The sequence below is a fragment of the Thermobia domestica genome, chromosome 11 (genome assembly GCF_964235325.1).
Source record: "Thermobia domestica chromosome 11, izTheDome1.hap1.1, whole genome shotgun sequence".
Lineage (NCBI taxonomy): Eukaryota > Metazoa > Arthropoda > Insecta > Zygentoma > Lepismatidae > Thermobia > Thermobia domestica.
The window spans coordinates 10758949-10786882 of record NC_137464.1 but is presented as its reverse complement, the minus strand read 5'-3'; the positions used below and the strand labels follow the sequence as shown (position 1 = coordinate 10786882).

The window sequence follows — 27934 nt, the reverse complement described above, 5'->3', positions numbered from 1 at the left end:
TTAAAATGATATAGGAAATTATCAAGAAGATTCCGTCTTATTCATGATCTATTTTCAGTATTATTTCGAAAGTTTTACCTAATTACTTTTTCTAAAAGCGTTTTGTCCAAGTATTTTTTTTTAAAGAATGCATTCCGTTCACCCTTCATTCAAATTTCCCCCTACCAAGGGCGCCGATCCTATCCTAGAGGACCCGGGCCCCCCAATGCTCATGTGACCTCCCCATGTATTTTTTATGAATATGTATTTTTATATGTATTTGTTAAGAATATACAATATTTAGCATAATTTGGATTCAATTTGTCTTAAAACCCTTATATATGCCTTCGTAAACCGTTGTCTGCAATCAAACACACATCTGAATGGGCCCCCCAAAGTTACAGAGAAATCGGCGCCCTTGCCCCCTACTCGTTCTACCCATAAACATAAGAGTACTATACGGAAGAAAGAAAATTGAAAATTTTCTATTTTCCTGAAAGTAGCGTAAATGATTTTATTTATTTCATAAATATCTAATTACTAAGCTTATCATATGACATAAATCACCCCTGTTAGAATATTCCAAAAATATTTTTATTATTACTATTACTATTGGAGAGATTTTTTCGAATAATTTTCTGAAAAGCAGCTTAGATTCTTAAGTATTTAAACTTAGCTTCTCTGGAATTTTGAGGGAAAAGTTGCTTTTGAAAAGGGAGGAATTATTTTTTTGTAAAAGGTTTTTCACAAACATGTTTGAAAATAGAAAAAATAGAAATGGATATTCTATAAATTGTATCCATTGTAACATCAATCGGTACTATAAAATTCCGGGGCGAAATTGTGAAGAAAAAAGTACCTGAGACTATATTCACGACATTTACACTTAGACTCAGTAGAACCAAATTCAGAGCGTAAATATACGGTACGTAACCCACACAGCAACTCGATATTGCGGAAAGCGGGTGCGCAGTAGCTCAGTGGCAGAGCTCCTACCTCTGGTGCTTGGGTTCCCTGGTTCGATCCCCGGCCATGTAAGTTTATGATGGAACAACAGCGTGTCCGTGGGTTTTCTTGGGGTACTCCGTTTCCTTCCACATTTTCCTTGCATCAATTCTTACATCATCATTCACTTGCCTTAAGAGTCTTCAACCCGGCGAAATTAAAATACCGCTAATTTTACAGTAATTATGCGATATCTTCAAATAGATAAAAGATAATTGAAATATGGAACAAGAGCGCCCTAGACAATATTATTTTGCGTGAGGTACCGTTATCACAAGTCACCTACTGGCTTTCCGTTTTTAGCCGTTTAGAAACGTGAAAATAAATGCCGATTTTCAAAATGGCTCGAAATCGAAAGCAGATAAATGAGTCGTGATAACGGTTTCTCATGTAAAATAATATTGTCTAGGGCGCTCTTGTTCCACATTTCGATTATCTTTTGTCTATTTGAAGATATTACATAATTTCTGTAAAATTAGCGGTATTTTAATTTCGCCGGGATGAAAACTCTTAATCATAGTCTCCCTTAGCCTAAAGGTCATAATCGTTGGACGTTAAACTGAAAGATTTCATTATCTAGCTTGATGTAGAAGATCGGAGCTCGGTTCCCGGTGGAAGTACTGAATTTTAGGTACCGCGTTAATCTGTAGTACGTTGTTATTTTACACATGTAGAATAAGGGATGGTGTTCTAAATAAGAAGGAAAAGGGAAGAAACATTGAAGAATACCGCATGCATATACGAGTGGTCTAAAGGCAGGCTTTCCCAACCGGTGTGACGCCAATTACTGATACGTCGCGCAGATCTATGGAGTGCGTCGCGAAAATTTGGAATTTAAAAATAAAATTTGACATTTCGATGGTCCATAAGTGTGTTTTACGACTCATGTCATTTTTAGCATGAAGCTTTTAATTTAAAAAAAAAATCAATTTTGAGACAGATTGTACCCCTTAAGAGTTTTCATCCCGGCGAAATTAAAATACCGCTATTTTACAGTAATTATGTGATATCTTCAAATAGATAAAAGATAATCGAAATGTGGAACAAGAGCGCCCTAGACAATATTATTTCACATGAGAAACCGTTATCACGACTCACTTATCTGTTTTCGATTTCGATCCATTTTGAAAATCGGCGTTTATTTTCACGTTTCTAAACAGTTGAAAACGAAGTCACTAGGTGACTCTTGATAACAGTACCTCACGCAAACTAATATTGTCTAGGGCGCTCTTGTTCCATATTTCAATTATCTTTTATCTATTTGAAGATATCGCATAATTACTGTAAAAATTAGCGGTATTTTAATTTCGCCAGGATGAAGACTATTAACACCAGCACCGATATTTAGTTCTATTGCCAATACTTAGATAATACAATACAGAAACTTATAATCTTAATATTCAAATAAAAAGTATAATAAGTGTGCCTGAATGTCGTGAATGTTATATAAAGTGTGTCCCCCCCCAAAAAAAATGGAACTTCTAGTCTAAGACTTATTAAGTTGTAAGATCCCAAAACCTTATCTACCTGTTCCGAGCTTCGAATTCCGTTCAGGACATGGGTATTATTTGTAAATATTTCACTATTCAATGCATTATTATGATTCATCTTCATCACATTCTTCCGTCTAAAGGGCATAACCGAGGGACATAAAACTCAAAAACGAACAGATAAATAAATAAAAATAATACTTGTTTGTATTGTTATCTCTGAAGAGATATCAGCAACATGACACATAACATATTTTGAATACAATCTGCACATAAAATTTTGTTGTTTTTCTTTGTCGATATGTGTACTTAACAAGTATCTATAGATTTTATGAATTGTCATTCGTCACTCAGAAGGTTTGACGTATCCACACACACAAAAATGTCTTTTGAATTCCTGAACGTGCTACTTTCTGAAGACTTCACACCTTCTTTTTTTAAAAAATTATATTTATTTCTTTATTGGTTCCATCTCTCCTTGTCTACATTGTAGAAAAGAAAACAAGAAAATTAGGAAAACCAAAAAATGGATCGAAACATTGCGATCTTGGTCAATAACTAGTTATTAGATCAGGATCCACAACATTTTTGAGCTGGTCCTAAATCGAATTTTCATATTTTCTAAGGAATAAGCACGTCATACTAAGTTAAGTGATAGTTTGACTTAAACTACATTAGTATATGTAGTTCTCCAGACATAAGGCCAACAAGAAATGTTTTGATTGAAATATATTGGATCTTTTGATCCAAAAAAGAAAATGTTTCATGCGATTTGTATATATATAAAAACAATTCTTCCGCCACTAAATTTTAACCGCAAAATATTAGTAGACACAAGTTATTACAAATCTGCAGATTGGATTAGAAATGTTAATTTTATGCAAGTTTTGACGTCCTCGTAGGTAGGCATGCGCACGAGACAAGATATGTGGCTGTCTCGTCTCGAAAATGTGCTGTAAAAGTGATGTCTCGACTCGAAAAATGTATATTTCTCTATTGGAAGAGCCGTGTCTCGATTCGAATTTTGTCAGGAAAATCCTGTCTCGACTCGTCTCGTGCGCATCCCTACTCGTAGGAGGAAAAAATATATTTTAATGGAAAAGTGTTTCTTAATTTTTGTATCTTATTTTCAAAACTTTAATGTACTTTGGAAATGAACTATAAAAATGAATATTCTCGTATTAAGTGTTTGTTTTCTTTTATCGAAGTATAGCGTCATTTTTTCAGTAGCAAGGCTATATAAGACGTCGTCTAGACCAGTGGTTCTCAACTTTTTTTGTCTGACGACACACTATACTTAAAGTCCAGGACATCGCGACTCAAATTAATAATAATAATAATAATAATAATAATAATAATAATAATAATAATAATAATAATAATAATAATAATAATAATAATAATAATATCTACTATGATAGTGAAACCAATTAGTTTTTATAATGATTCTATATAGCACTAAGAATTACTGTTACCGCTGGAGGTGTTGAGTGGTACAGTCTGTCTCGATTTTAATCAATTATTATTATATTCTTCATGATTTTTAAATTCTATAATTTCACGACACATCTTACGGGGACTGCGTGACACACTAGTGTGTCGCTACACATCGGTTGAGAACCACTGCTCTAGACTTACAGTTGAAGTGGAATCCAATCCATCATAATGCGTTTAGTGAGGGGACATCTGCACCAAAAGTGCGTGAATAAGCGAATAGACTCTCTCTTGCGTTAAAGTACACTAAAGTCCGACTCAAACTTCTTGACGTCTGTCTAAAGCCAATGGCGTGTAGGTGCAACGTTGTCGGATTTCGCTTCCTTTCGTGTACAGGCATAACGTGAAACATTAACGCGAGAAATTAAGATATTGTAAAATAAATTCGTTCTTAAAATGTATTGACGCTATAATGACATAAGCACGTATCTTTCAAATTGCTTTGTCGTAATCCAGAAACAAAGTTATTAGACAACGTAGTCCAATTTGCATTGGTTATTTTGAAAAGGAGGACACGCCTTAAACGTCAGGAGATTTGAACCAGATTGTAAAAGTTATTGCCTGCCATTCAGTATTCTTACTTGAATGATCAGTGGTCAGGTCAACTCACCGACTCCTATCAGAAACCTTATTCTATTTCTGCTTTTCTTCTCTTTTTCTTTTTTTTAAACAAATAAAGATTTAAATTCAGCTACTAGTTGTCCCGGGATGGAGAGAACTCACATCACGTTGTTCCCACCGGAAATCGAATCGCACTGTACACGTGACAACATTCACGAGACTATGTCAGAGCACTTAATGAAATATAGATTTGGGACATAACTAATAAAATCACACACACACACACAAAAAAAAAAGTATTCCACGTTGTTTTAGAACAAATGAACAGGTTTAAACCCGCTTCTCGAATTAATCTTTCGTCCTCTTGAGATGGAAGAAAACCTCATTCAAACTAAATTTGTTACTAAGATATTGATAACGGAATATTTTATAATAATAATAATAATAATAATAATAATAATAATAATGGGAGGAGAGATGAAGAAATTCCCCTGGGCGTTTTTTTACCTATACTATTATCTCATATTGTTGTTACTTCGAATTGGAATAAAAAACTTAAAATTTGGTATGCTTGTACATTTTCATCATTGTTACCTAAGTAAATCACCAATAATAATAATAATAAAAATCCAACTTTAGAGTGGTTTTATGAACTGAAAAATCTTTCCCATGTTAATTTATATGGGACTTCTACATCAGCAAAATGTTTAGACACTTCCTCTAAAGCTACAACGATGAAATTTGGCAAGATTGTATCCTTCCGGGAGTAACCCACAGGAAAATTGCCAAAAGGGAATATTTTAAGTTTTCAAGGGGTCTAAAGGGGATATGAAATATCTCCATGTTATTTAAATAGGAGTTTTCTTGAGATACAAAATTTTATCTTTTAGACATTTGAAATAGGAAAAGGAAATTCGGTAGAATTGTGGGTTTAGGAGGTGCAGAGACGTAGTACGAGCAAACGCGGAGGTCTGGGTGCAGAGCCCTCAGCTAGCCAAAGGTCACTATTTGTCACTATTGGCAGGTGATCTTGGTAAAATCGGAACCGTTCATGCATTATGGTTCTTTGTCTTAACGTAAATCTATTTTAAACTGCTCGTCAACTGCAGTCTTTTTCTCCATGTTCCCCTTTTTCCTTCCATCAGCATTCTATCACATCTTACAAAATACGGTTTCTTCTCAATGTCCTAATCAATTTTTATTTATTTATTTATTTTTTTGTTTTTAACTGACTCTAATAATGTTTCCCTCCCTCTTATTATTCCTATACCTTCCTTATTGGTTTTCCGTTCAAACTAGCTTGTTTTCTCCACTCTTTTTCCATATTTACATTTCAAAAGCCTCTATTCGTTCTTGATCAGTTTATTGTGCAATTCAGAGCGGCTGTTGAAGGAAGTCACAATCGACAAAAATTCCTTCTTTTTGCTAAAAGTTGTTCTAACGCTTGCACCGATTGTGACATTCCTCAAGAACCGCCAATGGTAGTGTTCATATTTTGTCCCTAAAGTGTTCATATGTTGTCCCTACACAGCACGTATTTTGCAGGAAACATTTAAAAAGAGACTTTCTCCTACCTTTGTTCAACAAAGACTCATAAAATAGACACTACCGCTTTCCGTAAATGCTTCTTTCGTCATTATCTCCCCATGCTAATTTCTGCTCCCCGATTTGCTCTATATTGTACTTAAAATTCTCTCGATCTACGTAATGCTCTTCAGCATTTGTCTTCATCTTCGTTACTGTATCTACAGAATAAATTCTGTCATCGAAAAATTTGGTTCCGTGTTCGGGAATGATCAACATCTCTCAGAGCAATTCGATGCTTAGGGGAAAAAAGTAACATTTTTGTAAAAAAAAAAAAAAAAGTATGTAATTGTACATTCCACGGTTATTCCTCTCAAAGTAAAGGAGACGGATGATGAACGAAAGTGAATATTGGTGGAACGAAAATGAGGAAGGAAACGGCACAACTCTGAGAAAACCCATGAACTCGATGTTGTTCATCATAACCTCACATGGTTTGGAATCGAACCAGCGGTCCCTTATACAGGAGATGAATTCTCTATCACTGAGCCACAGTATCCCCAATAGATTTTATGCGTTTTTGCGAAAGGGGTACTCTAACAAAACTGGGATTAAATCACTAAAGAGCTTTCTGATAGAAATTATCGTTTCACAATTATTAGAAGAAAACAATGTTTCACGAATATACCATACACTTTTTTTACTGCATAAAGTCGTACGAACAAAGAAAAAAAGGACTGTTAAGTGCATCTTTTGATACATTGTTTAAATTCTGACGGGTATTTCAATGCACTGAAAGGTGTGTTATGAAATATTTAGTGCATAAATATTCGATTTTTTATTCAGACTAATGTGTCATTTGAATCCAAATAAGTTCTTTGTACACAGAGTATTGCTTAGCCTGGTTAATTTTTGATTCAAATAAAATGAATTTGATGGTTTCAAAGTAGGCTACGTTATTCTTAATTATGTACCAATATTTGCTTTGAAAAAAAAATGAAATTTTTGAGTTTTACGTCCCACGGTTATGCCGGTTAGGCGAAAGGAGACGGTGATGATGAGAGATGAATGAAATGGTGGAATGAAGAAAGTAGGAGGAAACGGGAGAACACCGAGAAAACCCACGCACACGGTGTTCGTCCACCTCAAAGTACACTTGGCGGGAGCAGGGTTTGAACCCGGGACCCCAAGCACCAAGGTGAACGCTCCACTACTGAGCCACCGCGGCCCCCAATATTTGCTTGGATTTTGCTTTTTAATTTCTATTAAATTCACATTAATAATAATAATAATAATAATAATAATAATAATAATAATAATAATAATAATAATAATAATAATAATAATAATAATAATAATAATAATCAGAGCATCGTAGTATTATTTTCATTTCATGGTAAATATTATTTCAATAAACTTTCTCTAACCCCAGTGTTTTGTAAAATAGATACATATTTCTCGATAGTAGAATTAATGAACATAGTTTGAGAATCGAACTCAGTATACCTGCCACGAAAACCTTTAACGGTAAAGTTATTTATCTTTAATTAGTATTACTTTTTAAATAGTTTCCGTGATTATTATTCATTTTCAATTTCTGTTTTTCGTAGCATCTTTTACAAGTGAATAAGTTATTCCAGTCCGTAATCACCGTTCTACATAATACACGGAACTAAAATTCTTCCAAAATGGCAAATGTCTAGAGCAGTGGTTCTCAACCTAATCCCTATTACGATCCCCATTTTATCACATCCTCTTGTCAGCGACCCCCTTATAATTTCTGGTTTGTAATAAGCTTGCGTGGGGTTTTTAATATGCCTATTGCGAAGATCTCACGATATCCATCTATTTCTATAATGGTTGAATTCATTTCCTGTAAATAGTGGATGCAGTAACTTCCCTAAAAGCGAATGGATTAAAACCAAATTTGGTCAGTTCATTCATATTACAAATATTAAATCCGATTCGTCATAATGTTTCAAAATAGAGGGCGTTTGAAAATTTTAAAACTTCGTAACTTCCTTTATTTTGGGTCATATTATAAAAAAAATAAATAAAATTATCTCTAATTTTGGTTTTAAAATACTTGGACAGTTGTTAAAAAAGTTATTGAGTGTTTTAAATAACTTGATAATGTGCGTCACGAAGTTTGAACCAGACACTGCCGCACTAATTAAATTAGACCTACACCATGCTCAGGTTTATCTCATTAGCTTTGAATTTTAATTGTATTTCAATATGCAGGTTTTGTTGTATTTGTATTTTTCTGGTATTTCAACATGCAGTTCTCATTAGGTTTCATATCGTACCTCTTTCATTTAAATTGATTTTTAAACAACTCTGCATCTGTTGAAAATTTTTAAGTTAGTAGACCTATTTTTTGTTGTTCTTAACCGTGTGTGTAAAGCTAAAAACATGCCTATCAGAACAAAATTTAAAATAACATTTAAAATATTTTCCGGTATTAGATTCTAATTATACTTCTCTCTTTCGCTTATCTTCGCGACCACCAGGTTGAGAAACCCTGATCTAGAGTTATTCTAAATTCTTAATATAACAAATATTTTAAAAGTCAATTTTGGCACTACTAGTCATGGTGGCGCCATCTTACAGAATTTTATTTTGTCTTTATTTTAACATCGTAGTGAAGGGACAAGTTGGGGTACAGTTTTCTGTTAACGAAAATCAATTTTCTTATGGTGTAGGACAATGTACCTAAACAGTTGAATCCACTTTAAAGATTGCTCAAGCTGATTGTACAGAGTATTACCCCGTATTGACGGTATGAGTAGTCCAGTTCCGAAACGTCTCTTGCCCATTTACAGAAAATCCGAGAAATATAGGATCTGAATGTATTATGGAACTAGGAATACTGGAATGTGGAAAATCTGAACATTCTCAAATATTTCCAGTTCTACAAAACGCATCGATCTTAACAGGTTTTCTCGGTTTTCTGGGATTTTCTGTAAATGGACAAGAACCATTTTGGAACTAGACGACTCGTATAAAGGATCGAAATTAAAAAAAAAAAAAAAGTATTAAAAGATGGGATCAGAATTCTGTATTTGCTATGTAAACGAATTTGATGTGATTGGCAAATATTGGCAGTATAAATGCAAAATATATCGATTAATGGATGATGACAAAATACGTGTCCTTGTCATTACGACGAATTTGTAATTAGAATAATTAGTTTCCCTTTATGATGTCACATTATTTTAAGATAAGGGTACAGAAGCACTGCGATTACGATGCAGTCGATGATTCTGTAAACGTAGCGACGTAATTACAGAATAAATAAGATATCAAATTGAAGGTTTCATTATAATTTGGATTTGGTGATATGAGCTAATTCAAATCAGTATTGCCTAATGTGACTAGTTAAGCCTAACCATTTAAGACTCGTTTTTACTAACCTATTCATAGGTATTGCAATAGGACATATAGCACCTGGCAAATTAGAGGGACATCGGGACATCATATTTCCTAGCCTGAATGCTTGCGAACATTTCAAGAAAGTTGTCATCAAATATAATACTCTTAAAAAACGGCACTGTCTTCAGAAACAAGGCACGGAAACTAAGAAAACCTCTGAGGAGTGCTTTGTTGGCGTCTACGGATAATAGCTCCAGGGAGATAATTACACAATATATAGAATTAAGGACCGGGTGAAATGACAATCTGAACAACAAAACAACAACAACAACAACAAAGATTGTTTGAGGAAAGGCAAACAGGAGCAGACAAAGATAAGGATGAAGGGGCTTTTTAGCTACGGTCTGAAGGAAGAGTCTAGACGCCGGGAGATCTTTAACAGTGGGATACCTTCTTACTAACGAGATATTTCGCAACACATTCAGTGAGGACAGGAACCACTCTGAGTTATGTTTTTCTTTATATGTGGTATCTTTATTAAATTTTTTTGTCTTTGTTGAGCACATGCACCAACCAATCTTACCTTTCGGCCTGCTGAAGGACTTCATAGTTTTAATTCCCATAACGGCGTAAGTCTCCCAATCTAAATACATGTGTACAAGTGATGACTAGAGGAACAAGATGAACCGAGGATTAAATCAATTGAGAGATCCACACGAGCAGCAGCAGCCCTCAGCCGCCTTCCCATGTGGCTGTCCGCATCTTCACAATGAACTTCCGGCGCAAGAGTAACCCGATCTCTGTGAGGACCCCCCCACAAACTTCCGGGGCGCTTCTCTCCAACACACGTGCACAGGCCACAAACACTCACAACTGGCACCACCTGCGATGGAAGAGGCCGGACTGAAGAGCCCCTCCTTCGACACACACCAAAATTCTCGACGTCACTTTGTTTCTATTGATTGGCTATTGTTTCTCGGCGCCCGGCTCTCATTGGCTCCGGACCCCGGCACTGCATCTCACTCTGAACACAGAAGAGTATGGTTGCTTGGCAACTAGCACGCGCACTTCTTCACCTGTTGATGGTTCTTGCACTGGAATTTCGCGAAACAAATAACGAACAAATTAAAAAAAAAAAAAGATCTGATTCAGAAAAAAAAAAAAAACAATTCTGTAGAAAACGACAACAATTGTCCGTCGATATATACTGCTAAGATATTTCGGCGACTGCAAGGACCATCGTCAGCCACCTCGCTCGCTGCGTTCTCAGTTGGGGAACCAACCGCAACTAATGAGGCTCTACACGAACAACCTTCGTACTCACTGTCGAGTTTATGAATGAATACCCTCGCTGCAGCCCTCACTCACTCACACACACACACTCGCTTGAACCGCCCACGGGGGACCAGGTTTTTTTTTCTTTCTTTCTCAACTGATGCGGGGAAAGGGGACGGAGACGTGAGAACGGGATACGAGGAGCACCTGGTCCAACATCCCGTCCGACTATCTTCTCTCTCTTCTCCTTCGATTGCTCTGTGAACTGGAGAGCGGAGCGGAGCGGAAATCCCAGCAACTCTTGGTCTCTTTAACAAGGTGATCGGATCGTCCAAGCCACAAAACATCTTCAGAATTCAAAACATTGTTTGTTATTTATTTCCCCTCAGTTATCAGCAGACAATATATCAACAAAGGAGAGGAAAGCATTTTAGTGATGGGAAAGCAATCACACGAATTATACCACGCTAAACAGAGGTCACTACACCAGCGTAATGAACTTATACTGCAACTTAAATTTGCGTAAGCAATTATTATTATTATTATTATTATTATTAAATATTCTGGCATGACAGGTCTTGGGACTCATGATTTTTTTTAAAAGTTTAGATTTGGGCCTGGAAATGCTTCTTCTATGTTTCTCGATTTTCAGCTTCCTCTCTTAACACCCAATATTTTTTTTTTCTATTTTTCAAATCATCGATCATTTGTGTACTTCTTCTTCCTATTCCACGCTTTCCTTCTATATTTTCTTATATAGCTGTCTGAAGAAGACAATTTCTTCGCAAGATGTGTCCAATCCAATTGGGCCTTCCTACAAAGGCTGTTGGCTAGAAGTGTTCTCTTCTCTCCTATCCGTTTCAAAACATCTTCGTTTGTTACTCTCTCCGTCCATTTTATCTTGAAGTCCTCTAAAGATTTCTTATCTAACTTCCGTAATGTCCAAGTCTCTAAACCATAAAGTCCAATATTCTATATATAGCACTTGACCAATTTCTTCCTTAGTCCAATATTAAGGGGACAGACTACTAAATATTCTTGAAAAACTAATAATTCTTCTTTTGCCCGTTTTTCGTAAGTGGAAAGAGGTAATAAAATGTAACTTACCACAATAATAGATAATGTTATTCTACACCCGAAAATAGGAATCGTAATAATTTTCAGTGTTGCCATCCATAGAAATTACAGTATGACCAGAATTTGAATTACTCAAAAATCTAGGTAAAGGCGGCGACTAGAAAAATGAACTCAGCGGTAATTGATGACTTATCATGCTGTTTATGTTTCTTATTTACTACTTTTTAATTAATGTTTCTATTTATTTTGTAATAACTTATGTAAGGTTTATAAAGGTTTATAAGCTCATTGGAACAGTAGGATTAGATGGATAGGTACACCATCCTTGTAATTGTCTGCTGAAACTAAGAGAAAACTGTTTCAGATAATTTCAGATAAAATAAGTAAGAACAACTGTCAGCAAGATAACCGAAAACTATCAGTATCGGGTCTGTAATTGAAGAACATATGGGGGAAACCAAATTACATAAGTAGTGCAACATTGCCCGAGTAACGCGAGGAAAATTAGAGAACTATCTGAAAGAAAATGAAATGAAATCTTTCAGTTTAACGTCCCACGGTTATGCTCTTTAGGCTGAGAGAGACAATGATTACGGCAAATGAATGATGGAAGAAATGGTGGAATGAGAATGTGGGAGGAAACGGGAGTACACCGAGAAAACTCGCGGACACGATGTTGTCCACAACAAACTTAATTGGCCGGGGATCGAAGTAGGGACAACATGCACCAGAGGTAAGAGATCTACTACTGAGGCACCGTGCCTCCCTGTACCTGAAAGCAAGAGATCCAAATCTGAACCTTCTGGTTGCGAGACCTAACTTATCACATAGCTGAGGGCACACAGGTGAGGAGGATGTCTCACATGTAGAGTGGTGCCTGGTGCGTGGACGGCCTGATTCAATCCCGGCCAAGTGAGTTTACAGTAGACAACATCGTGTTCCTAGTATTTTTCATTCTTTTCTCGTTTCTTTCCATGTTCTCCCTCCAGCAATTTATTTAGCAACAATCACCGGATACTGCTCAGAGACCATTTTATACATGAATATCTGACAACAACAATATCAATGGAAAGGATTTGGGAAGGTATCGGCCAGGGACTTGTTTACTAGGTACCATCCCAGCATTTGCCTGGTAAGAATGAGGAAAACCCTAGTCAGGATACTCAGCAGCAGGGAAAATCGAACCTACGACCTCCCGAATGCGAATCCAACGCTCTACCACTTGAGCTACTTCGCTCGGTAAATTATTTTTACAATCATTCGTTTTCATTACTCCCCCGTTACCTTTAGCGCAGAGAGAATAACCTTGGGACATGAAAACTAAGATTTCATTTCATACCTGAATTAACCTAAGGTACTTTATCGGTTCGTCTATCAAAACAAATTAAATAACTTTAATTTTTAAAAAAGCACACTAATAGATATACAAAAAAAATACTCTTGTATCAATTTAGTGGATTGAATTTTCAAATCTGCTACCTTATACGGCGAATTTCAACTTTCGTAACAATATCCATTTGATAAGATCACTAATTTTGTATTTTATGATCAGCATTACTAAAATTGAGGAAGGTCCTTGCTTCATCGAAGAAAAGGAAGTTATTGAATTCTGACCTCAATAAGTAAAAAAATGCTTTTCAAAATATTTTAACCTCACTCCGTCCATTTGCTTAATGCTTTAATCCTACTTTTATTTTCGTAATTGTGTACTTCTGTGTGCTACTTAAGATATACACGACAGCCTCCTGCATTAGCAGAGCAGGATATCCGCAATAAAGTTGGTGCAATCCACCCTATAACTCCTGTACCCAATTCTCGGCTAAGTGGTTAAACTTAAAACAAAAAAACGACGCAATTAAGTTGAAGTAACACTAAATACCTGTCCTTTTTGCACGACGTGAGAAATACGTTTTGCAGATCACCGAAGAGAAGTTTTTGTTGTTGTTTAACGTTTAACGGGAAAAAATATTCACAAAGATGAGGCATTTACCAATCAACTGATAGATCCAATTGAGCTAATCAAAATATTACGGATGAGCGTAATTTTTCTGTGTAGATTTCGAGAAAAAATATTTTTTTCCTTTAAACTAAAAAATTGCGGCTACATAATAACCACATCTCACATTACGATTAAACTTACACTGAAGTAAATACCATTAACAATTCTTTTTTTACTAGGGATGCGCACGAGATGAGACGAGATATAATTTTCCTGACAAAATTCGAGACGAGACAGCTCTGCTAGTGATATTAAACGCCTGGTTGATATGCAACCCAACTAACTAAAATGCATGTTTGGTTGCCTATACTTGAGGTTATATCATGCATATCACAGACGACAACGTTCATATCCTGTTATCCTTTATTAGGTTACTTGAAAACTTTGTAACTATTCATGTAAACTACAATGTGCGTTGCACGGCTATTATTCTACAAATCATACAAAAATTCTATATAAATTACTTCGCGTTATTGCCTACGAAGGTCTCTGATCAGATAGAAGGTATTTTTCTTAGATGATGTGTGGTTTAACTCATCGGTGCCCATCGATATTATTTCTGGACTTGTAGATTGCAATTCGATACTCTGTAATTCAACTAAATCTTAGTTTTCCTCACGATGTCGAGAGATAACAACTAAAAAAAAAATATTTTGAGTTTAATAGCCCACGGTTATTCCTGTTAGGCTAAGGGAGATGATGATTACAGAAAGTGAATGATGGAACAATTGGGGCAATGAGAAAATGGGAGGAGATAGGAGTATCCCGAGAAAACCCACGGACACGATCTTACCCACCACAAACTTACTTCGCTGGGGATCAAACCAGGAACCCCATGCACCAGAGGTAAGCGCTTTACCACTGATGAGCCACCGTGCTCCCGATAACAACTAAAATTGTGTGCATTCATTGGAAATGAAATCCGGGACCAGGCACAAAAGGACATGTCCGTTAAAAGTTAATCACGTCGCAATTACATATCACGAATATTTCAAATAGCTTCTCGAAATATCTGATTAAGAAGGACAATTTTGTGCATTTTATCAGAGTGTGGACCTGTACAGAACGCAAGGCTTACTACAGAACGCTACATATTACTTCTAAAGTGTATGATATGGTTTTCTCTGGATAACATTGCAAAGGTAAACCGTTTCCGTTTATTATTAACAAGCGTTATTACAAACCATACGGTGCTTGAAGAGAGATAGGTTCCAAACAAGGCTGGGACAACAGGGAAAATATCTTTTGCGTCAAAGGTATAAGAAGTTGTCCTCTGTGTGTTTTGTGCCGTCAACCCAGCTGCAAGTGGACTCACTGACGGAGGAATGTTTATTTTCACGACCACCGACTCTATTTCTGGTGCAGCGACATCTCTCCAACGAGGATTAGAGTCTTCTTTTCTCCCTGTACGACAACTATGGATTACTTCCACAGCCACGACTACAACAAATTCCACGATATTTTAATAATGTATCAATGCGATACACGAAGTCATCTGAACATTTAATTTTAAGAAAGGAAGATGTAAAAGCCATTTTCAACATACGTGTAGCAATATGGGTATAACAACGTATTTCTCATTTCAACGAACTTACTGGAATACGAGGATATTTAAATCACTTTCCTTGATTTCTCTGATCTCCATAAATTTCAAGAAATAATTTGAACTTCAAAATCCTAACTATATAGACCTATAAAACTACATGAACTGACATAAAAGAACGGTTTCTTCCGGTGGACGTGGAGAGTTGAAATTTGGCATGGTTGTAGCTTTTCGGGACTAACCCATAGGAAAATTATCAAAACTGATTTTTTTTTGTTTTAAGCGTTTAAAGGGGGGATTAAGAAATTCCCCATGTTATTTAAACAGCCCCCCCTTTTTTTTTACCTATAATCTCATGTTTTAGGTACTTGGAATTGGAATAACAACTTGAAATTCGTTCGATTGTTTTCATTATCGTTACCTAAGTAAAACGTTAAAAATAAAAATTTCCAACTTTAGTCTGGTTTTACGGAGAACTGAAAAATCTTTTTTGGGATATCTTCTACACCCCTCAAAATGTTTAGGCACTTCCTGTAGGACCACAACGATGAAATTTGGCCCTACTTCCTTCCGGGAGTAACCCTATGATTCCATCCTTCCGGAAGTAACCCACAGGAAAATTGCCAAAAGGGAATATTTTTAAAAGTTTTTAGGGAGTCTAAAGGGGAAATGAAAAATCTTCATGTTATTTAAATGGGCGTTTTCTTGGGATACAAATTTTTATCTTTTAGACATTTGAAATAGGAAAAGGAACTTGAAATTCGGTAGAATTGCGGGTTTAAAGGTGAGAGGCCGTAGGTCGAGCAAACTTGGGGGTCTGGGGGCGGGACCCCCAGTTAACCAAAGGCTAGTTAAGAGGTAAAGCTTCAGAGGGATCCTTTTAGTCATTAAAGAAACTTTTATTGTTTATTTTCCGCATTTATTTATTTTAGTATCTGTTCAAATACAGTCGAGGATAATCTAGACTCGGCATAATGAAATGCCATTCGGGTACCTTTGGCTTAATTGATGATAATAAGGAAGACTTCTTTTGTGTATGAGGTTCTAAATTAACGTATTGCAAGCGGGGCGATCTTTTTCGGTTTTGGCCCTCTAACTATGTAATTTAAGATCTTACAAGATATCTATTAAAATTTAACTTTTCTTTTATATCTAACGCCTAGTTTCAATGAACTGATTTTTTTCCCGGGACACCAATGGTTCCATCGCGATACACCGTTTGAAACCTGCTACTCTAAATGAAAGCATATCATTTTTATGTTTATCTTTTGTAACTAGACAATTGGGAAAATACACATAAGTAGGCGATATTAAGCTCTTGATTAGACAGTCCAAAATGAAGACAATCTGAGCTGACCACATATCATTCACGTTGGCATGACACTTTAAAGAAGTGGAGTCTAATTTCAATTATTTTAAAAATAAATATAGTAGTAAAAAAAAAAAAAAAAAGACAAATTGAACGATTCGTAACATGTGGAAAGAAAAATAAGTGTATTTTCATATTTCTGCCCGAATGAAATATGACTTTTATATACCCAAAGTAAACCAAGAACCTTGTGATAGAACGTAAGAAAGTCTACGGCGTAGCATAGGGCTTTTAAGCAAAGATGGGCAAAACCGTTTTTTAAAACCAGAAACCGAAAAACAGACATTTCGGTTTCCTAAAAAAAAAAAAAAAAAAAAAAAAAAAAAGTTAAAAAAACTGTTTTTCATCGAAAACGTTTTCCACCAAAAGCGTTTTGGTTTTTTTTTTTTTTACTGAAACCAGTGTGATTTCCGCCGAAGCTGGTATCGATTCTTCCTCTTCTAGAAGTCCTTTTTAATTAAGTTAACGAGAAGGGATAAAAATTGAAAACTCAACCGGTTTTAAAACCAAAACCAGGTTTCAATATAAAACCGGTATCAATTTGTAAAACCGAAAAACCGGGTTTTGGGGTGGACGATGAGTAATCAGCATATAAGAATCCATCACTAATTTTGTTGACTTTCTGGACAAACGGTCGCTGAAATAGCTCTCCAAAAATGCTGAGCAAACCCCCGTTCTGCTTCGTATATTGCGATAGGGTCTATAAAAATGACAACCAAACATAAATAACAAAATGATAGATCAATGTATCTAAATACTGTTTAAAATTACAAATATTCTGCGACGAAACTAGGTCTGATTCTAGCAAACTTTTTTTCTTTTAAGGCATGTTCGCGAATTCAAATGCAATTGAGAGGGAATATCGTCGTCGGTTACATCGTGTGCCACATCGACGACGTCTCCAAGTCATCTGCCGAGTGTTCTGTTCCTTCGTTCACCGGAAGGCGAGGGACAGGGAATCCCCCTTTACCCTGCACCGGAAGCACTACTAGAGAACACCTCGAGCGAGGCTAGACGTCTTTGCTGCAGGGAGTTCGGCGCGGCGGGAGAGGGGATCCACAGCCTTGGGCACCCTCCGCGCGCGCTTCAAAACTCCTTGCCCCTTCCACAAGAACATTCGAGTAAATGGACGTGAAGACCAGGAACATCCTCAGTCAGTACAATGCAATCCCTCCTCTAACTCTACAGGTAAAAAAATATATACAGTATATATCAAAATGTATTATTAAGGAAAAGATGAAGGGTTATTATCAAGATTTGTTTATATTTCGAAAGAAAGAAAAAAAATAGCTTTGGTTAATGCTTCTTCACTGTGTAAGCTGATTTCTAGTATTATTTGGTAAGAATACAAATAATTAATATTAACACACTAAGAATCTGAAGGATTAATAATTTTGGAAGGAAATGAAACTATAGCAGGGCCAACACGAGAAGGTCTCTGACAGCTCGCAGTGACGTTGCCACTGGTCACGTGTCAAGGCTTTTTTTGTGTATGTATAGTAGCAATTTAATTAATGGTGTAAGACAGTGTGACCGTGGTTGTTAACATTAGTACCAAAGTAGGGGATGCACTGTCCCTCTACATGTGGTATGAAACGTCAGAGAGTATCTCTTGCTGGCCCTGCTATCAAGGGCGCTGATCCTGGGGGGCCGAGGGGGCCCGCCCCCCCCCAAAGCTCATGTGGGCCCCTATTGTATTTATGAGTATACAATATTTGGCATAATTTGAGCGCAATTTGTCTTAAAATCTTCATATATATACCTTCTGCATCTACATGCCCCCCCCCAAATTTACAGAGAAATCGGCGCCTTTGTCTGCTATAGCTTCGGTTATTTATTTATTTATTTATTTATTTATTAGGCAGGACTGGTTAAAAACCCACTTTATTTTAAATTATAATTTATTTATATTTATATTTTTATTTTATTTTTTTATATTTTTATTATAATTTAAAATATTATACAAAAATAAAAGAAACAAATTATAATTTAAAATAAAGTGGGTTTTAAGCTTTGGTCAGTGTCTCTTTTGTTAAAAGATAATATATGTTGATATTTCGAAAGAGGATATGAATCTAGCTTTCGTTAATGCTTATTTACTGTATAGAGTAGTTTCCGATAGAAAAGATACTATTGTATTTTTAATAGATCGAACAACTCAGTACATTGTTCCTTGTATCTTCAGCAGTAATCACTCCTTTGTTGTGTCAGAAAATATCCGTAGAAACATAAATGGCCTAAACACGAAGTTACTGGAAGATTCATCCCTTTTCAAAGTTGCGCGAAGATATCGCAATGTGGCTACAGTGTGCTTCCAAGACACTATTTTTTCTTGCAGATACGGAAACTATGAACTCCTGGTTTCACTGAAGCGAAATTTTTTAGCGATATGGTCTTTAAATAGTTGAAATTGAAAAATTCATTTCATTAATAATAATTTCTTTCTTTAAAACCGCTTCGCAGATTAACCCGAGTTATTTCGTTTTACTACTTAGGTTACTTCTGATGGAATTTTGGGTCCCAAACGTGACTATGTTGTACACGAAATATCTCGCAATAAATCACGAAAGAACGGTCGACGAAATAAAGTGCGAATTTACTCGTGCTTGTCTAAATTGAAACAAATGCGGAAAATGTAATAGCTCGGGTTGGTCCGTCAGGATCTGGTTACTGGATAAAGTGGGTCGGTAAGTGGTCTTAAAAAATGGGCAGAGAAACACAACTTTTTTAAACTTCAGATGAAAGATGCTGATACTACTTGGATGTTGGATCAGGGACCACAAAATTTTTGAACGGCCCCTAAATCGAGTTTTCGTATTTTCTACGGAATAAGCAATTCATACTAAGTTTGGGTTTGGCTACACTATCTGTAGTTCTCGAGATATGAGTCGAACGAGAAAATGTTTGATTGAATGGAATATATTGGATCTTTTGATCCAAAAAGCTCTTAGAAGATGAATATTCATACATCAACATGTGTTAGGTGCACTATACTCTTTTTCATGTCTCGTGGTAACTAAAAACTTGTCTTTCTCTAAGCTTCCACTTGTTTCAACAATTGCGGAAAACTACAAAACTGACTCTTACAAAAATATTTCTTTTTCTTTTCTTTTCTTTTTTTTTTAAATAAACTTTTGAGAAAATTGTTGCCACCTTCTGCATGTTGTGTATTCAATACTGACTGAAGTGTATAATAACATTTGAGTGAAAAGGTTGCTTATAATACCAAGTATAAAGTATAAAATACTAACAACATTACAAGCACTTTCTAAAAGGGCAAATGAAGAAAATTGTCGGCCATTCACGACTCTCTCTCTATATTCTACGACACTGCTACCGAGAAAGAAACCTGATTTCGAACAACTTCTTGAATGAATGAAGCTGCAAAAAACTGAAAGAGCTAGCGGCTTCGAAGTGCCCGGAGCGATGCTTGGGTCATCGCCCACAAGGCCCCTCCAGCGATCAACGGGAGAAAAATATACAAACTGGAGATGGAGGAAGGGAAGAAGAGACACACACATTCTAAAAAAAAAAAAAAAAAAAAAAAAAAAAAAAAAAGCTGTGGGTCCAGTGTGAATAACAGAACCACACAACAAAGCCAGGCGAAATGGCTGCCTTCCCCTCTCGGCTCATTCTCGCTCTAAACATAATCATTTCTACTAAGCCTCATCTATCTCATATGTACTGTTACTTTTTCCAGGTCGTTCGAGTTAAATAAAAAAAAAATAAAATCCTTAAAAGGTGAAGGTACTTCACTTCACGTAAGGACTAAAAAAAAAAAAAACATACACACACTACAAGAAGATTGTAAACACTGAACGAAGACCGAAGTTTTCCCTTCAACAGAACAAATGAATGAATCTTGATGACCTGCCACGGTCTTTGGAGAAACACGCGGGTCCAGAAGAGATTAGTCCTCAAGAACAACGCTGCAAGGCATTAGAAATTGACTTTAGTTTCAGCTTATTTCATTATTATTATATCTTTCTTGCAAGAAGACTCTCAGAGACCTCTTTCGAACAAAAACACTAACAGTTGTATGTAAAAATAATAATAATAATAATAAAAGCACAACTTCCTTTGTAAATTATCGTATATCAAAGGTGCTTCTTTAACAACAAACATCATGGAAGACAAATTGTAAATTGCAAAAGAGTAAAAGAAAATGTCACCACAGAGAAAACAATTCCCCTTCGCTCTACACTGTCTTCGACGACAATTATTGTTGTCTTTCCTTTCTGCTCGATCACTTAGATAACTTTCTCTTATCAAGGACTTGCAGAATACCCCGGGAATACGTTTTATTTTGGACATAAAAGGGCAGAAGTTGGATTTAAACGGCATCGGAAGTGTCACTGTTCGTCTTAGCGACCCCGAAAACTATGGATTCGATACTAATATACGTCATTTTCAATTACTTTTTTCTAAAAAAATATCTTCCCCTAACCCATCCCCTAAGTTGCACCTTCAAGGTGAAATGATAACCATTCTAGGCCCGAACCTTACCTATGTTGAAAATTTGATCGAGATCAGTCGTATGGTTTAAGAGTTATAAAGTTACAAACACACCCACATAGCACACTATGTCCCTGGGATGTCCCATTTTGATCCCAATCATCCTATTCGGTTCCCGGGATTATCGGGACAATGGGAAGACATCCCATGAACGTCCTGCATGGGACGTCCCAGATGGGACAGGAGGTCCGAGGGAAAACCAATAGACATCCCTTCGTGGTCCCGTTGAATATCCCGTATCCCGAGATATTAGCGGACATCTGGATCTCCCGCGGAAATCCTGTGGATGTCCAAGGAGCACATTCGGATAATCCAGGGATGTCCCGTCGTCCGTTGCGGGCTCAGTCTCGGACATCCCGTAGACATACTTGTGCTATGTGGGTAGTCACTTATACACACACACACACATTATTATTTATATATATATATATATATATATATATATATATATATATATATATATATATATATATATCGGGGTTTCTCCATCACAAAGCTCATTTGGCGCGAGCTGGAATCGAACCAGGGACACACACCAGAAGCGTGGACTATCTACCTCTGAAATGTGGGTCGAGTTACAAAGTTTTAGAGGGGTGATCCGGAGCAGGTGAACCCTCACAATGAGTGCGCCTCTATATTTTATCGATTTATTTTTAGACATTGTTATTAAAGAAAAATTAGAGTTATTCATAATTTTAACTTATCTCATTAAACCATACTGTGTACTATTGTCCTTCGTAGTGTCATAATGATAAGTTCCATTAGTGCATAGTTTACTCTCTCTTTCATCTTAGCAGATAGCGTGACAATCGTATAGAATCATTTTTTAGGTTTACAAAAGAAATCGTTGTTTTCTAATTCCTCGAGAAGACACACAATGGCTGCTGTAGAGTGCTTATCTCTTGTGCAAGGAGTCCCTGCATCGATCCCCGGCCAAGTAAGTTTGTGGTGGACAACATCGTGTCCGTGGGTTTTCTCGGAGTACTCCCCTTTCCTCCCACTTTCACATTCCACCAATTCTTCCATTATCATTCATTTCCTTTCATCATCCGTCTCCGTTAGTCTAAAGGGCATAACCGTGGGACGTTCGACTAAAAGGTTTCATTTTTAAGTTGTAATTTCTCGAAATCTACGCATCAGAGTTTATACTTATACATAAAACTTTGATCAGCTTCGTGACTTCGTTAAATGCAAGTGATATTTTGGAATTAATTGGCAACAACGTAAGATACGATAACATTTTTCTAAATAATAACAGAGAGAGATGAAACCGCAAAATTGTTGATATGACGAATTTCTGTTGTCTTGTGTTGAAATAGGAGCGAAAGGGGTCTGTGTCACAGACGATAGTTGTTTGTGAAAACACGAGATAAATCCATCTAAATACATGATGACATACGCACAAACTCAACGAATGAAGCCGAACCACGTATCAGTCGACACACTTGTTTGGAAGCATAGATATGCTATCAACAGAGCCGAGCTGCACTCATCCAGAGATATACTCACACACATATACACATATGCATGGAGGCACCCCTGTTAAGACTATTGCTTTGTTTTCAAACTGAAACCCGATGACCATCCCGAGAAAGGAGGCGGTTTGAAGGTTGCTTTGAATTTCTGGTGGTAAAGCAAGCTGTTTATCTCTTGTCAACCAAACACAGAAGGCGACTAATTACCGTCTCCCTCGTTAATTACAAGAAGAAAAGCCCAGCAGACGACGATAAACCACTTCCTCCCCCGAAGCGATTATCGCGTGGGACCCTTCGATAGAGGTCCTTGCGTTCTGGTCCATTATCTACAACAACAACACCCGAGACAAAGCCAGATACTAAGAATCCAACACATCACACGACAAGCCGACACACACAATCTTCTCTTCTTTTCAAGCACACCAGTGGGGGCGGTGCTTTCCATATTCTTCAGTAGCACCCACCCACTTCTCGGGTTTATCAAAACACTGTACTCTATTCGTCATTCGGAGATTAAATACTTATCGCCAGATACAGAAAATAGTGTGTTCTAGCTACCCGTGATCCAGTAGCGTTATTTCAGAGTTTGCTGGGTGCGTGTATGGGGCAGGATTGATCACCGACATAGGAATTTCACGTTATGTATTAGTATATAATTTATTAAAATTCACATGTTTCTCAAATTCATTGGGGGAAATTGCCCTCCCTGCCTTGATTCCATAGACAATTGTTCTACTTGTAGAATAAAATTAAAATGAAATGAAATCTGTCAGTTTAACGTCCCACGATTATGCCTGTTACGCTAAGAGAGACGGATAATTAAGACAAGTAAATGATGATGGAATAATTGATAGAATGGGAATGTGGGAGGAAACGGGAGTATACCGAGATAAACCACGGATACTATGTTGTCCACCACAAACTTACTTGGCCGGGAATCGAATCAGGAAGCCCACTTACCAGAGGCAAACGCTCTACCACTGAGCCGAACGTTTCTTTATTTTACATTGACCGTCCAAAAGTAACCACTAAGGTTCATTACGTCAGGGCCGTGCCATGGAAAATCAGCGCCCGGGGCGAGAGTATACGACGGCGCCCCCATACATATATTCCAAGTAATTTTTCCTATCTTTTTCTCGTTTTTTTTCTCCCGAATTTTTCGCCCCCCTTACTTCGACGCCCGGGGCCGTCGCTCCCCCACGGCACGGCCCTGAATTACGTATCTGAACATACAACACACCTAGCTCCCACTAGACATCGCCTACTCATATATTGCTTCTTACAACAAAGGGAACCATGATTTGTTCCTATAAACCACTAAAATATCAATTGTCACATTTGGCCCTTGTCTCGATGAAAATAACCGCCAATACTAATAACGGTCGTTGCTTAAAAGCTTTATTTGCCCAAATTACTGAAAATTGTTTTATGTAAATTTCTTTTTAAACATTTTAATTGATTTCATGATTCGCAGTTTTCACTCCAAACAAAACGGCGTGGGATAATCCGAAATAGCCTGTTTTTACACTAAGTTATCGGTTATTGATTTAATTCTTAAAATGCTATTGACCTGACACTGGATATCATGATATAAAACTATATACAAAAATAAAGTCACTTCAAAAATTAATTTGTCAAAAATATAAAGTGTTTTCGAATAAAAAATTAGTTTTTTAAAACTACGTTGATTTAAGAACTTATTATCACAGCGCCTCCTTGTGTCTTTCTCCACACTTAGTTCTAGCTCCTTGTAAACATACAAATCTATATAAACAATAAAAATCCAGTAACGCCCTTCACTTGTTATACTAACACCGATTAATCACAATTAACACCTTGTCCGATTAATTGCCATCGCCTCTCAACTCTTTAACTAACCGTTTGTCTTCTTTTGCCTAAAGGATACATAGCTGTGGGACGTGAAACGCAGAAATTTCATTTCATTGTGCTCATTCCTATACAGACATACAGTGGCGTATTTACGATTTTGTTTCGGGGAGGGCTTTGCTAACTTTCGGAGAGGGGCTTTGCCTGAAAATGTGAAAATTCTGCAAGATATTTCATATACTTTACTATAGTAAGTAAGATTTCGGGGGGGATTAAGCCCGGAAGCCCCCCTAAATACGCCACTGCAGATATAGTAAACATAAAATAGCCAGGGCGAAAAACGAATAATGGGCGAGGGAAGAATACAAAATATGAAACGATACAAACAATAATTTGTAGAATGTGGAAATGGGTAAGCAAAGATCCAGAAGATGTAACTAGATGAGCACGAGACGAAGCATGGAGAAAAAAAAAAAAAATGACGAAAATGTAGATGGAAGGGAACACAGAAGTGTCTACAAAGATATGGAGAAAAAGAGGAAAACATGACTGGGAATAAAATAAAAGGAACGGAATTGTTAGAAGCGTATATGGAAGCCCTCCTTATGTTCCAGTGGGAAAAAAAGAGTAAGTAAGGTACCTCTATTAGTACTACTGTGTTTAAGAATCGCACCCAGGATTTTCTAGACAACTTCATTATCACTTGATTTTACGCTATACCACGCAACCATTTTACGCTATAAGTTTTATTACTCGCAAAAAAAAAAAAAAAAAAAAAAAAGACCAATTTTCATATTATGCAATATGGCGCATAATTTTCATAATTACAGAATACAAGTAAACGCTACAGGGATTTCGCAGCGATGCATGGCTGATACTAAGAAACACCCAGAAACACATCGTTCAGTTATGCGATTGGTCAACCTACATACACATAAACACATTTACAGTACGGATCTATTTTTAACAAACTATAAACGGTACATATTTTAGATAATGGACTCAACCAGAATGCCAACGGATTCCGTTGGACGTTTGACAGTATGGGCTCTTAAATTTTGCATTTTACGCAAAACGAAAACTCGAAAAAAATGTACACAAAGAAAAGAAATCGATAAAGTAAATTCCATATTACGTACGTAATATGGGTCCTATAAAACTACTGCAGTATTTTTTAAAGATAACCTAGGAATTGCGGTAAAAGGTTTGTTGATAAGTCATATTAACTCTACGTACATGTGTATGAGCTCGAAGGAAAAGTTCTGACCTTGACTGTTCATTGTATAATTATATAGACCTTGCACTTTTTTATGTGCATACTGGGTTATTTCTGAAAGCAATGTTCAGACTGCAATTTCAAACTTGCATATACTGTGTGAATTCCTCACTTTAATTTACACAAAGTAAATTCTTCTGAATAACTTTTAGAGTTTACCACAACCTTTCAACATAAAATAAATTCTTTTACCACCCTTTCACAAAACAAAATAAGTTCTTCTGAATAAGGTATTAGAGTTTATCAACACAAAATAAGTTATTTTGAATAACTTAGTAGACTTTACCATCCCATCTCAACACAAAAGAATTTCTTCTGAATAACTTCGTAGATTTTTACCATCCCATTTCAACCCAAAAGAAATTCTTCTGAATAACATGTTACAGTTTACCACCCCTTTTCAACACAATATAAGTTATTCCGAATAACTTATTACCACCCGTTCTCAACACAAAATAAATTCTTCTGAACAACTTATTACAGTTTCCCACCCCTTTACAACACAAAATAAATTCTTCTGAGTAACTTATTACAGTTTAACATCACTTCACAACACAAAAAGGATTTTTTTCTGAATAACTTATTAGCTTCTGAATAACTGATTAAAACTTACCACTTCTTTTCTATACCTTCTTAGTTCAACCTTAAAATAGGACCATATGTTGTATAGTATCGCTGATGAAAAGCGATAATACTAAACTTCAAGGAACACAAGATAGAAATGGAGTTCTTTCCTTGTGGTAAGTGGGTAACGAGCATCATTTTTAAACACGTGGTACAAGTTTGAGCTCTAGTTAGAGTGTAAATCCAAATAGTACTTCAGACCCAACTTTAAGGACCAGATCCGATCTAATAAAGCCTCAGTGCAGAAAAGAATGTCAAATTAATCAACTAAAGATTTTTATTTTAATGACAGTGGATTATATACTGTATATGTTAAAGACTCCATCCAAGGCATTTGTCTGGATTGGTTTGACTACGAGTTGAGGCTGTTTCGCCTCATTCCTTAGGCAACCCTAATCTGGGCGTAGTGAGAAAAAAAAATCTTACTAAAAATCTTAGAATTCGGTTGCAGGATTCGAACTCAGGATTTTCAGGCTGCTATAGCATAATGCTAGTTGTTCATCTACCTTGCCTCAGAATAACGAAAGAGAATGAACAGAATACTGTGTATATGCCGGTAGAGTGAAAAATTTGGTTTGCTGCTCGGTGGTAGTACAGAGGCTGCCGGAGTGCTATTTGTAACCACAATTGAGAGTGAACTCTAGTCTACAACGGAACAACAGCAACGGCGAAACCAATGTTCTGATGACATATTACTCAAAAGTCATCTGGTCGGCTAACCCTAGATGAACTGCAAACCAACGACATTTAAGACGCGAATCTGCAACTGGACCAAGAATCAAATCCGGTTGCCAGTTCCATACCATAATACCTGATCCCCTCTACGATCAGCCATACCCTTTCTCTCTTAATGTCGGTGCTCACTAGCGTACAGGTACGCCAAGTCAGAAACCCAGATTGGCTTTCCCTGCCCAGTTTCACCTTTTCACCCTTTGAATTGCATGGTTTGCTTCTCGGTGGTACAAAAGCTATTGAGTGCTATTTGTAACCCTCTAGAACAGACCAATAGCAACGGAGAAAACCAATGTGCTGATCACATGTTACTCAATTAAAAGTTATCTGACTGGGTGTAACAATAGATGATCTGCAAACCAAGGAGTTATAAGGTGCGATGAGAAACTGGACCGAGAATCAAACGCGGCTGTCAGTTCACCGTTCCAGGATCAACCATACCCCTTTCACTCTTGTCGGTGCTCACTAGTGCACAGGTACGGCAAATCAGAAACACAGGTTGGTTTCCTTGCCCAGTCTCACTTTTTCATCCTTTATCGATGATACGAAGAAAAAAATAGGTTAATGTATTCACTTTCCAAATAATTTAGTCTATAAATAAAGCGAAAGGAATTGTTCAAAAAAGGGAATGGAAATCCTCTGAGTTCCACGGATATAAAGTTCAGAAAATGTTAGTATAAGAGTTTTACAACCAGTTACTTAAAATGTTTTCTTTTATAAACATTTGGGGCTATACAAGATTTTTTTTTTTCAAAAGAGCCGTCAATCTTATCCTTTACGCGTCTCGCTAATTT

General features: G+C 36.6%; 1 protein-coding gene across 6 annotated transcripts in view; it reads right to left on the bottom strand.

Annotated features, from left to right (window-relative positions):
- pnt (ETS transcription factor pointed) overlaps window positions 1–27934 on the bottom strand; it is a 416779-nt gene that overhangs the window by 160698 nt on the left and 228147 nt on the right. The window contains exon 1 of one of the 6 annotated variants that reach the window (XM_081730016.1): window positions 10012–10747. The exons of the other annotated variants lie outside the window; for them this stretch is intronic. Within the exon in view, the coding sequence (XP_081586142.1) occupies window positions 10012–10081 (70 nt within the window). The 5' untranslated portion in view covers window positions 10082–10747. Of the gene's footprint in view, window positions 1–10011; window positions 10748–27934 lie in introns of those variants that run through there. 6 annotated transcript variants of the gene reach the window in all.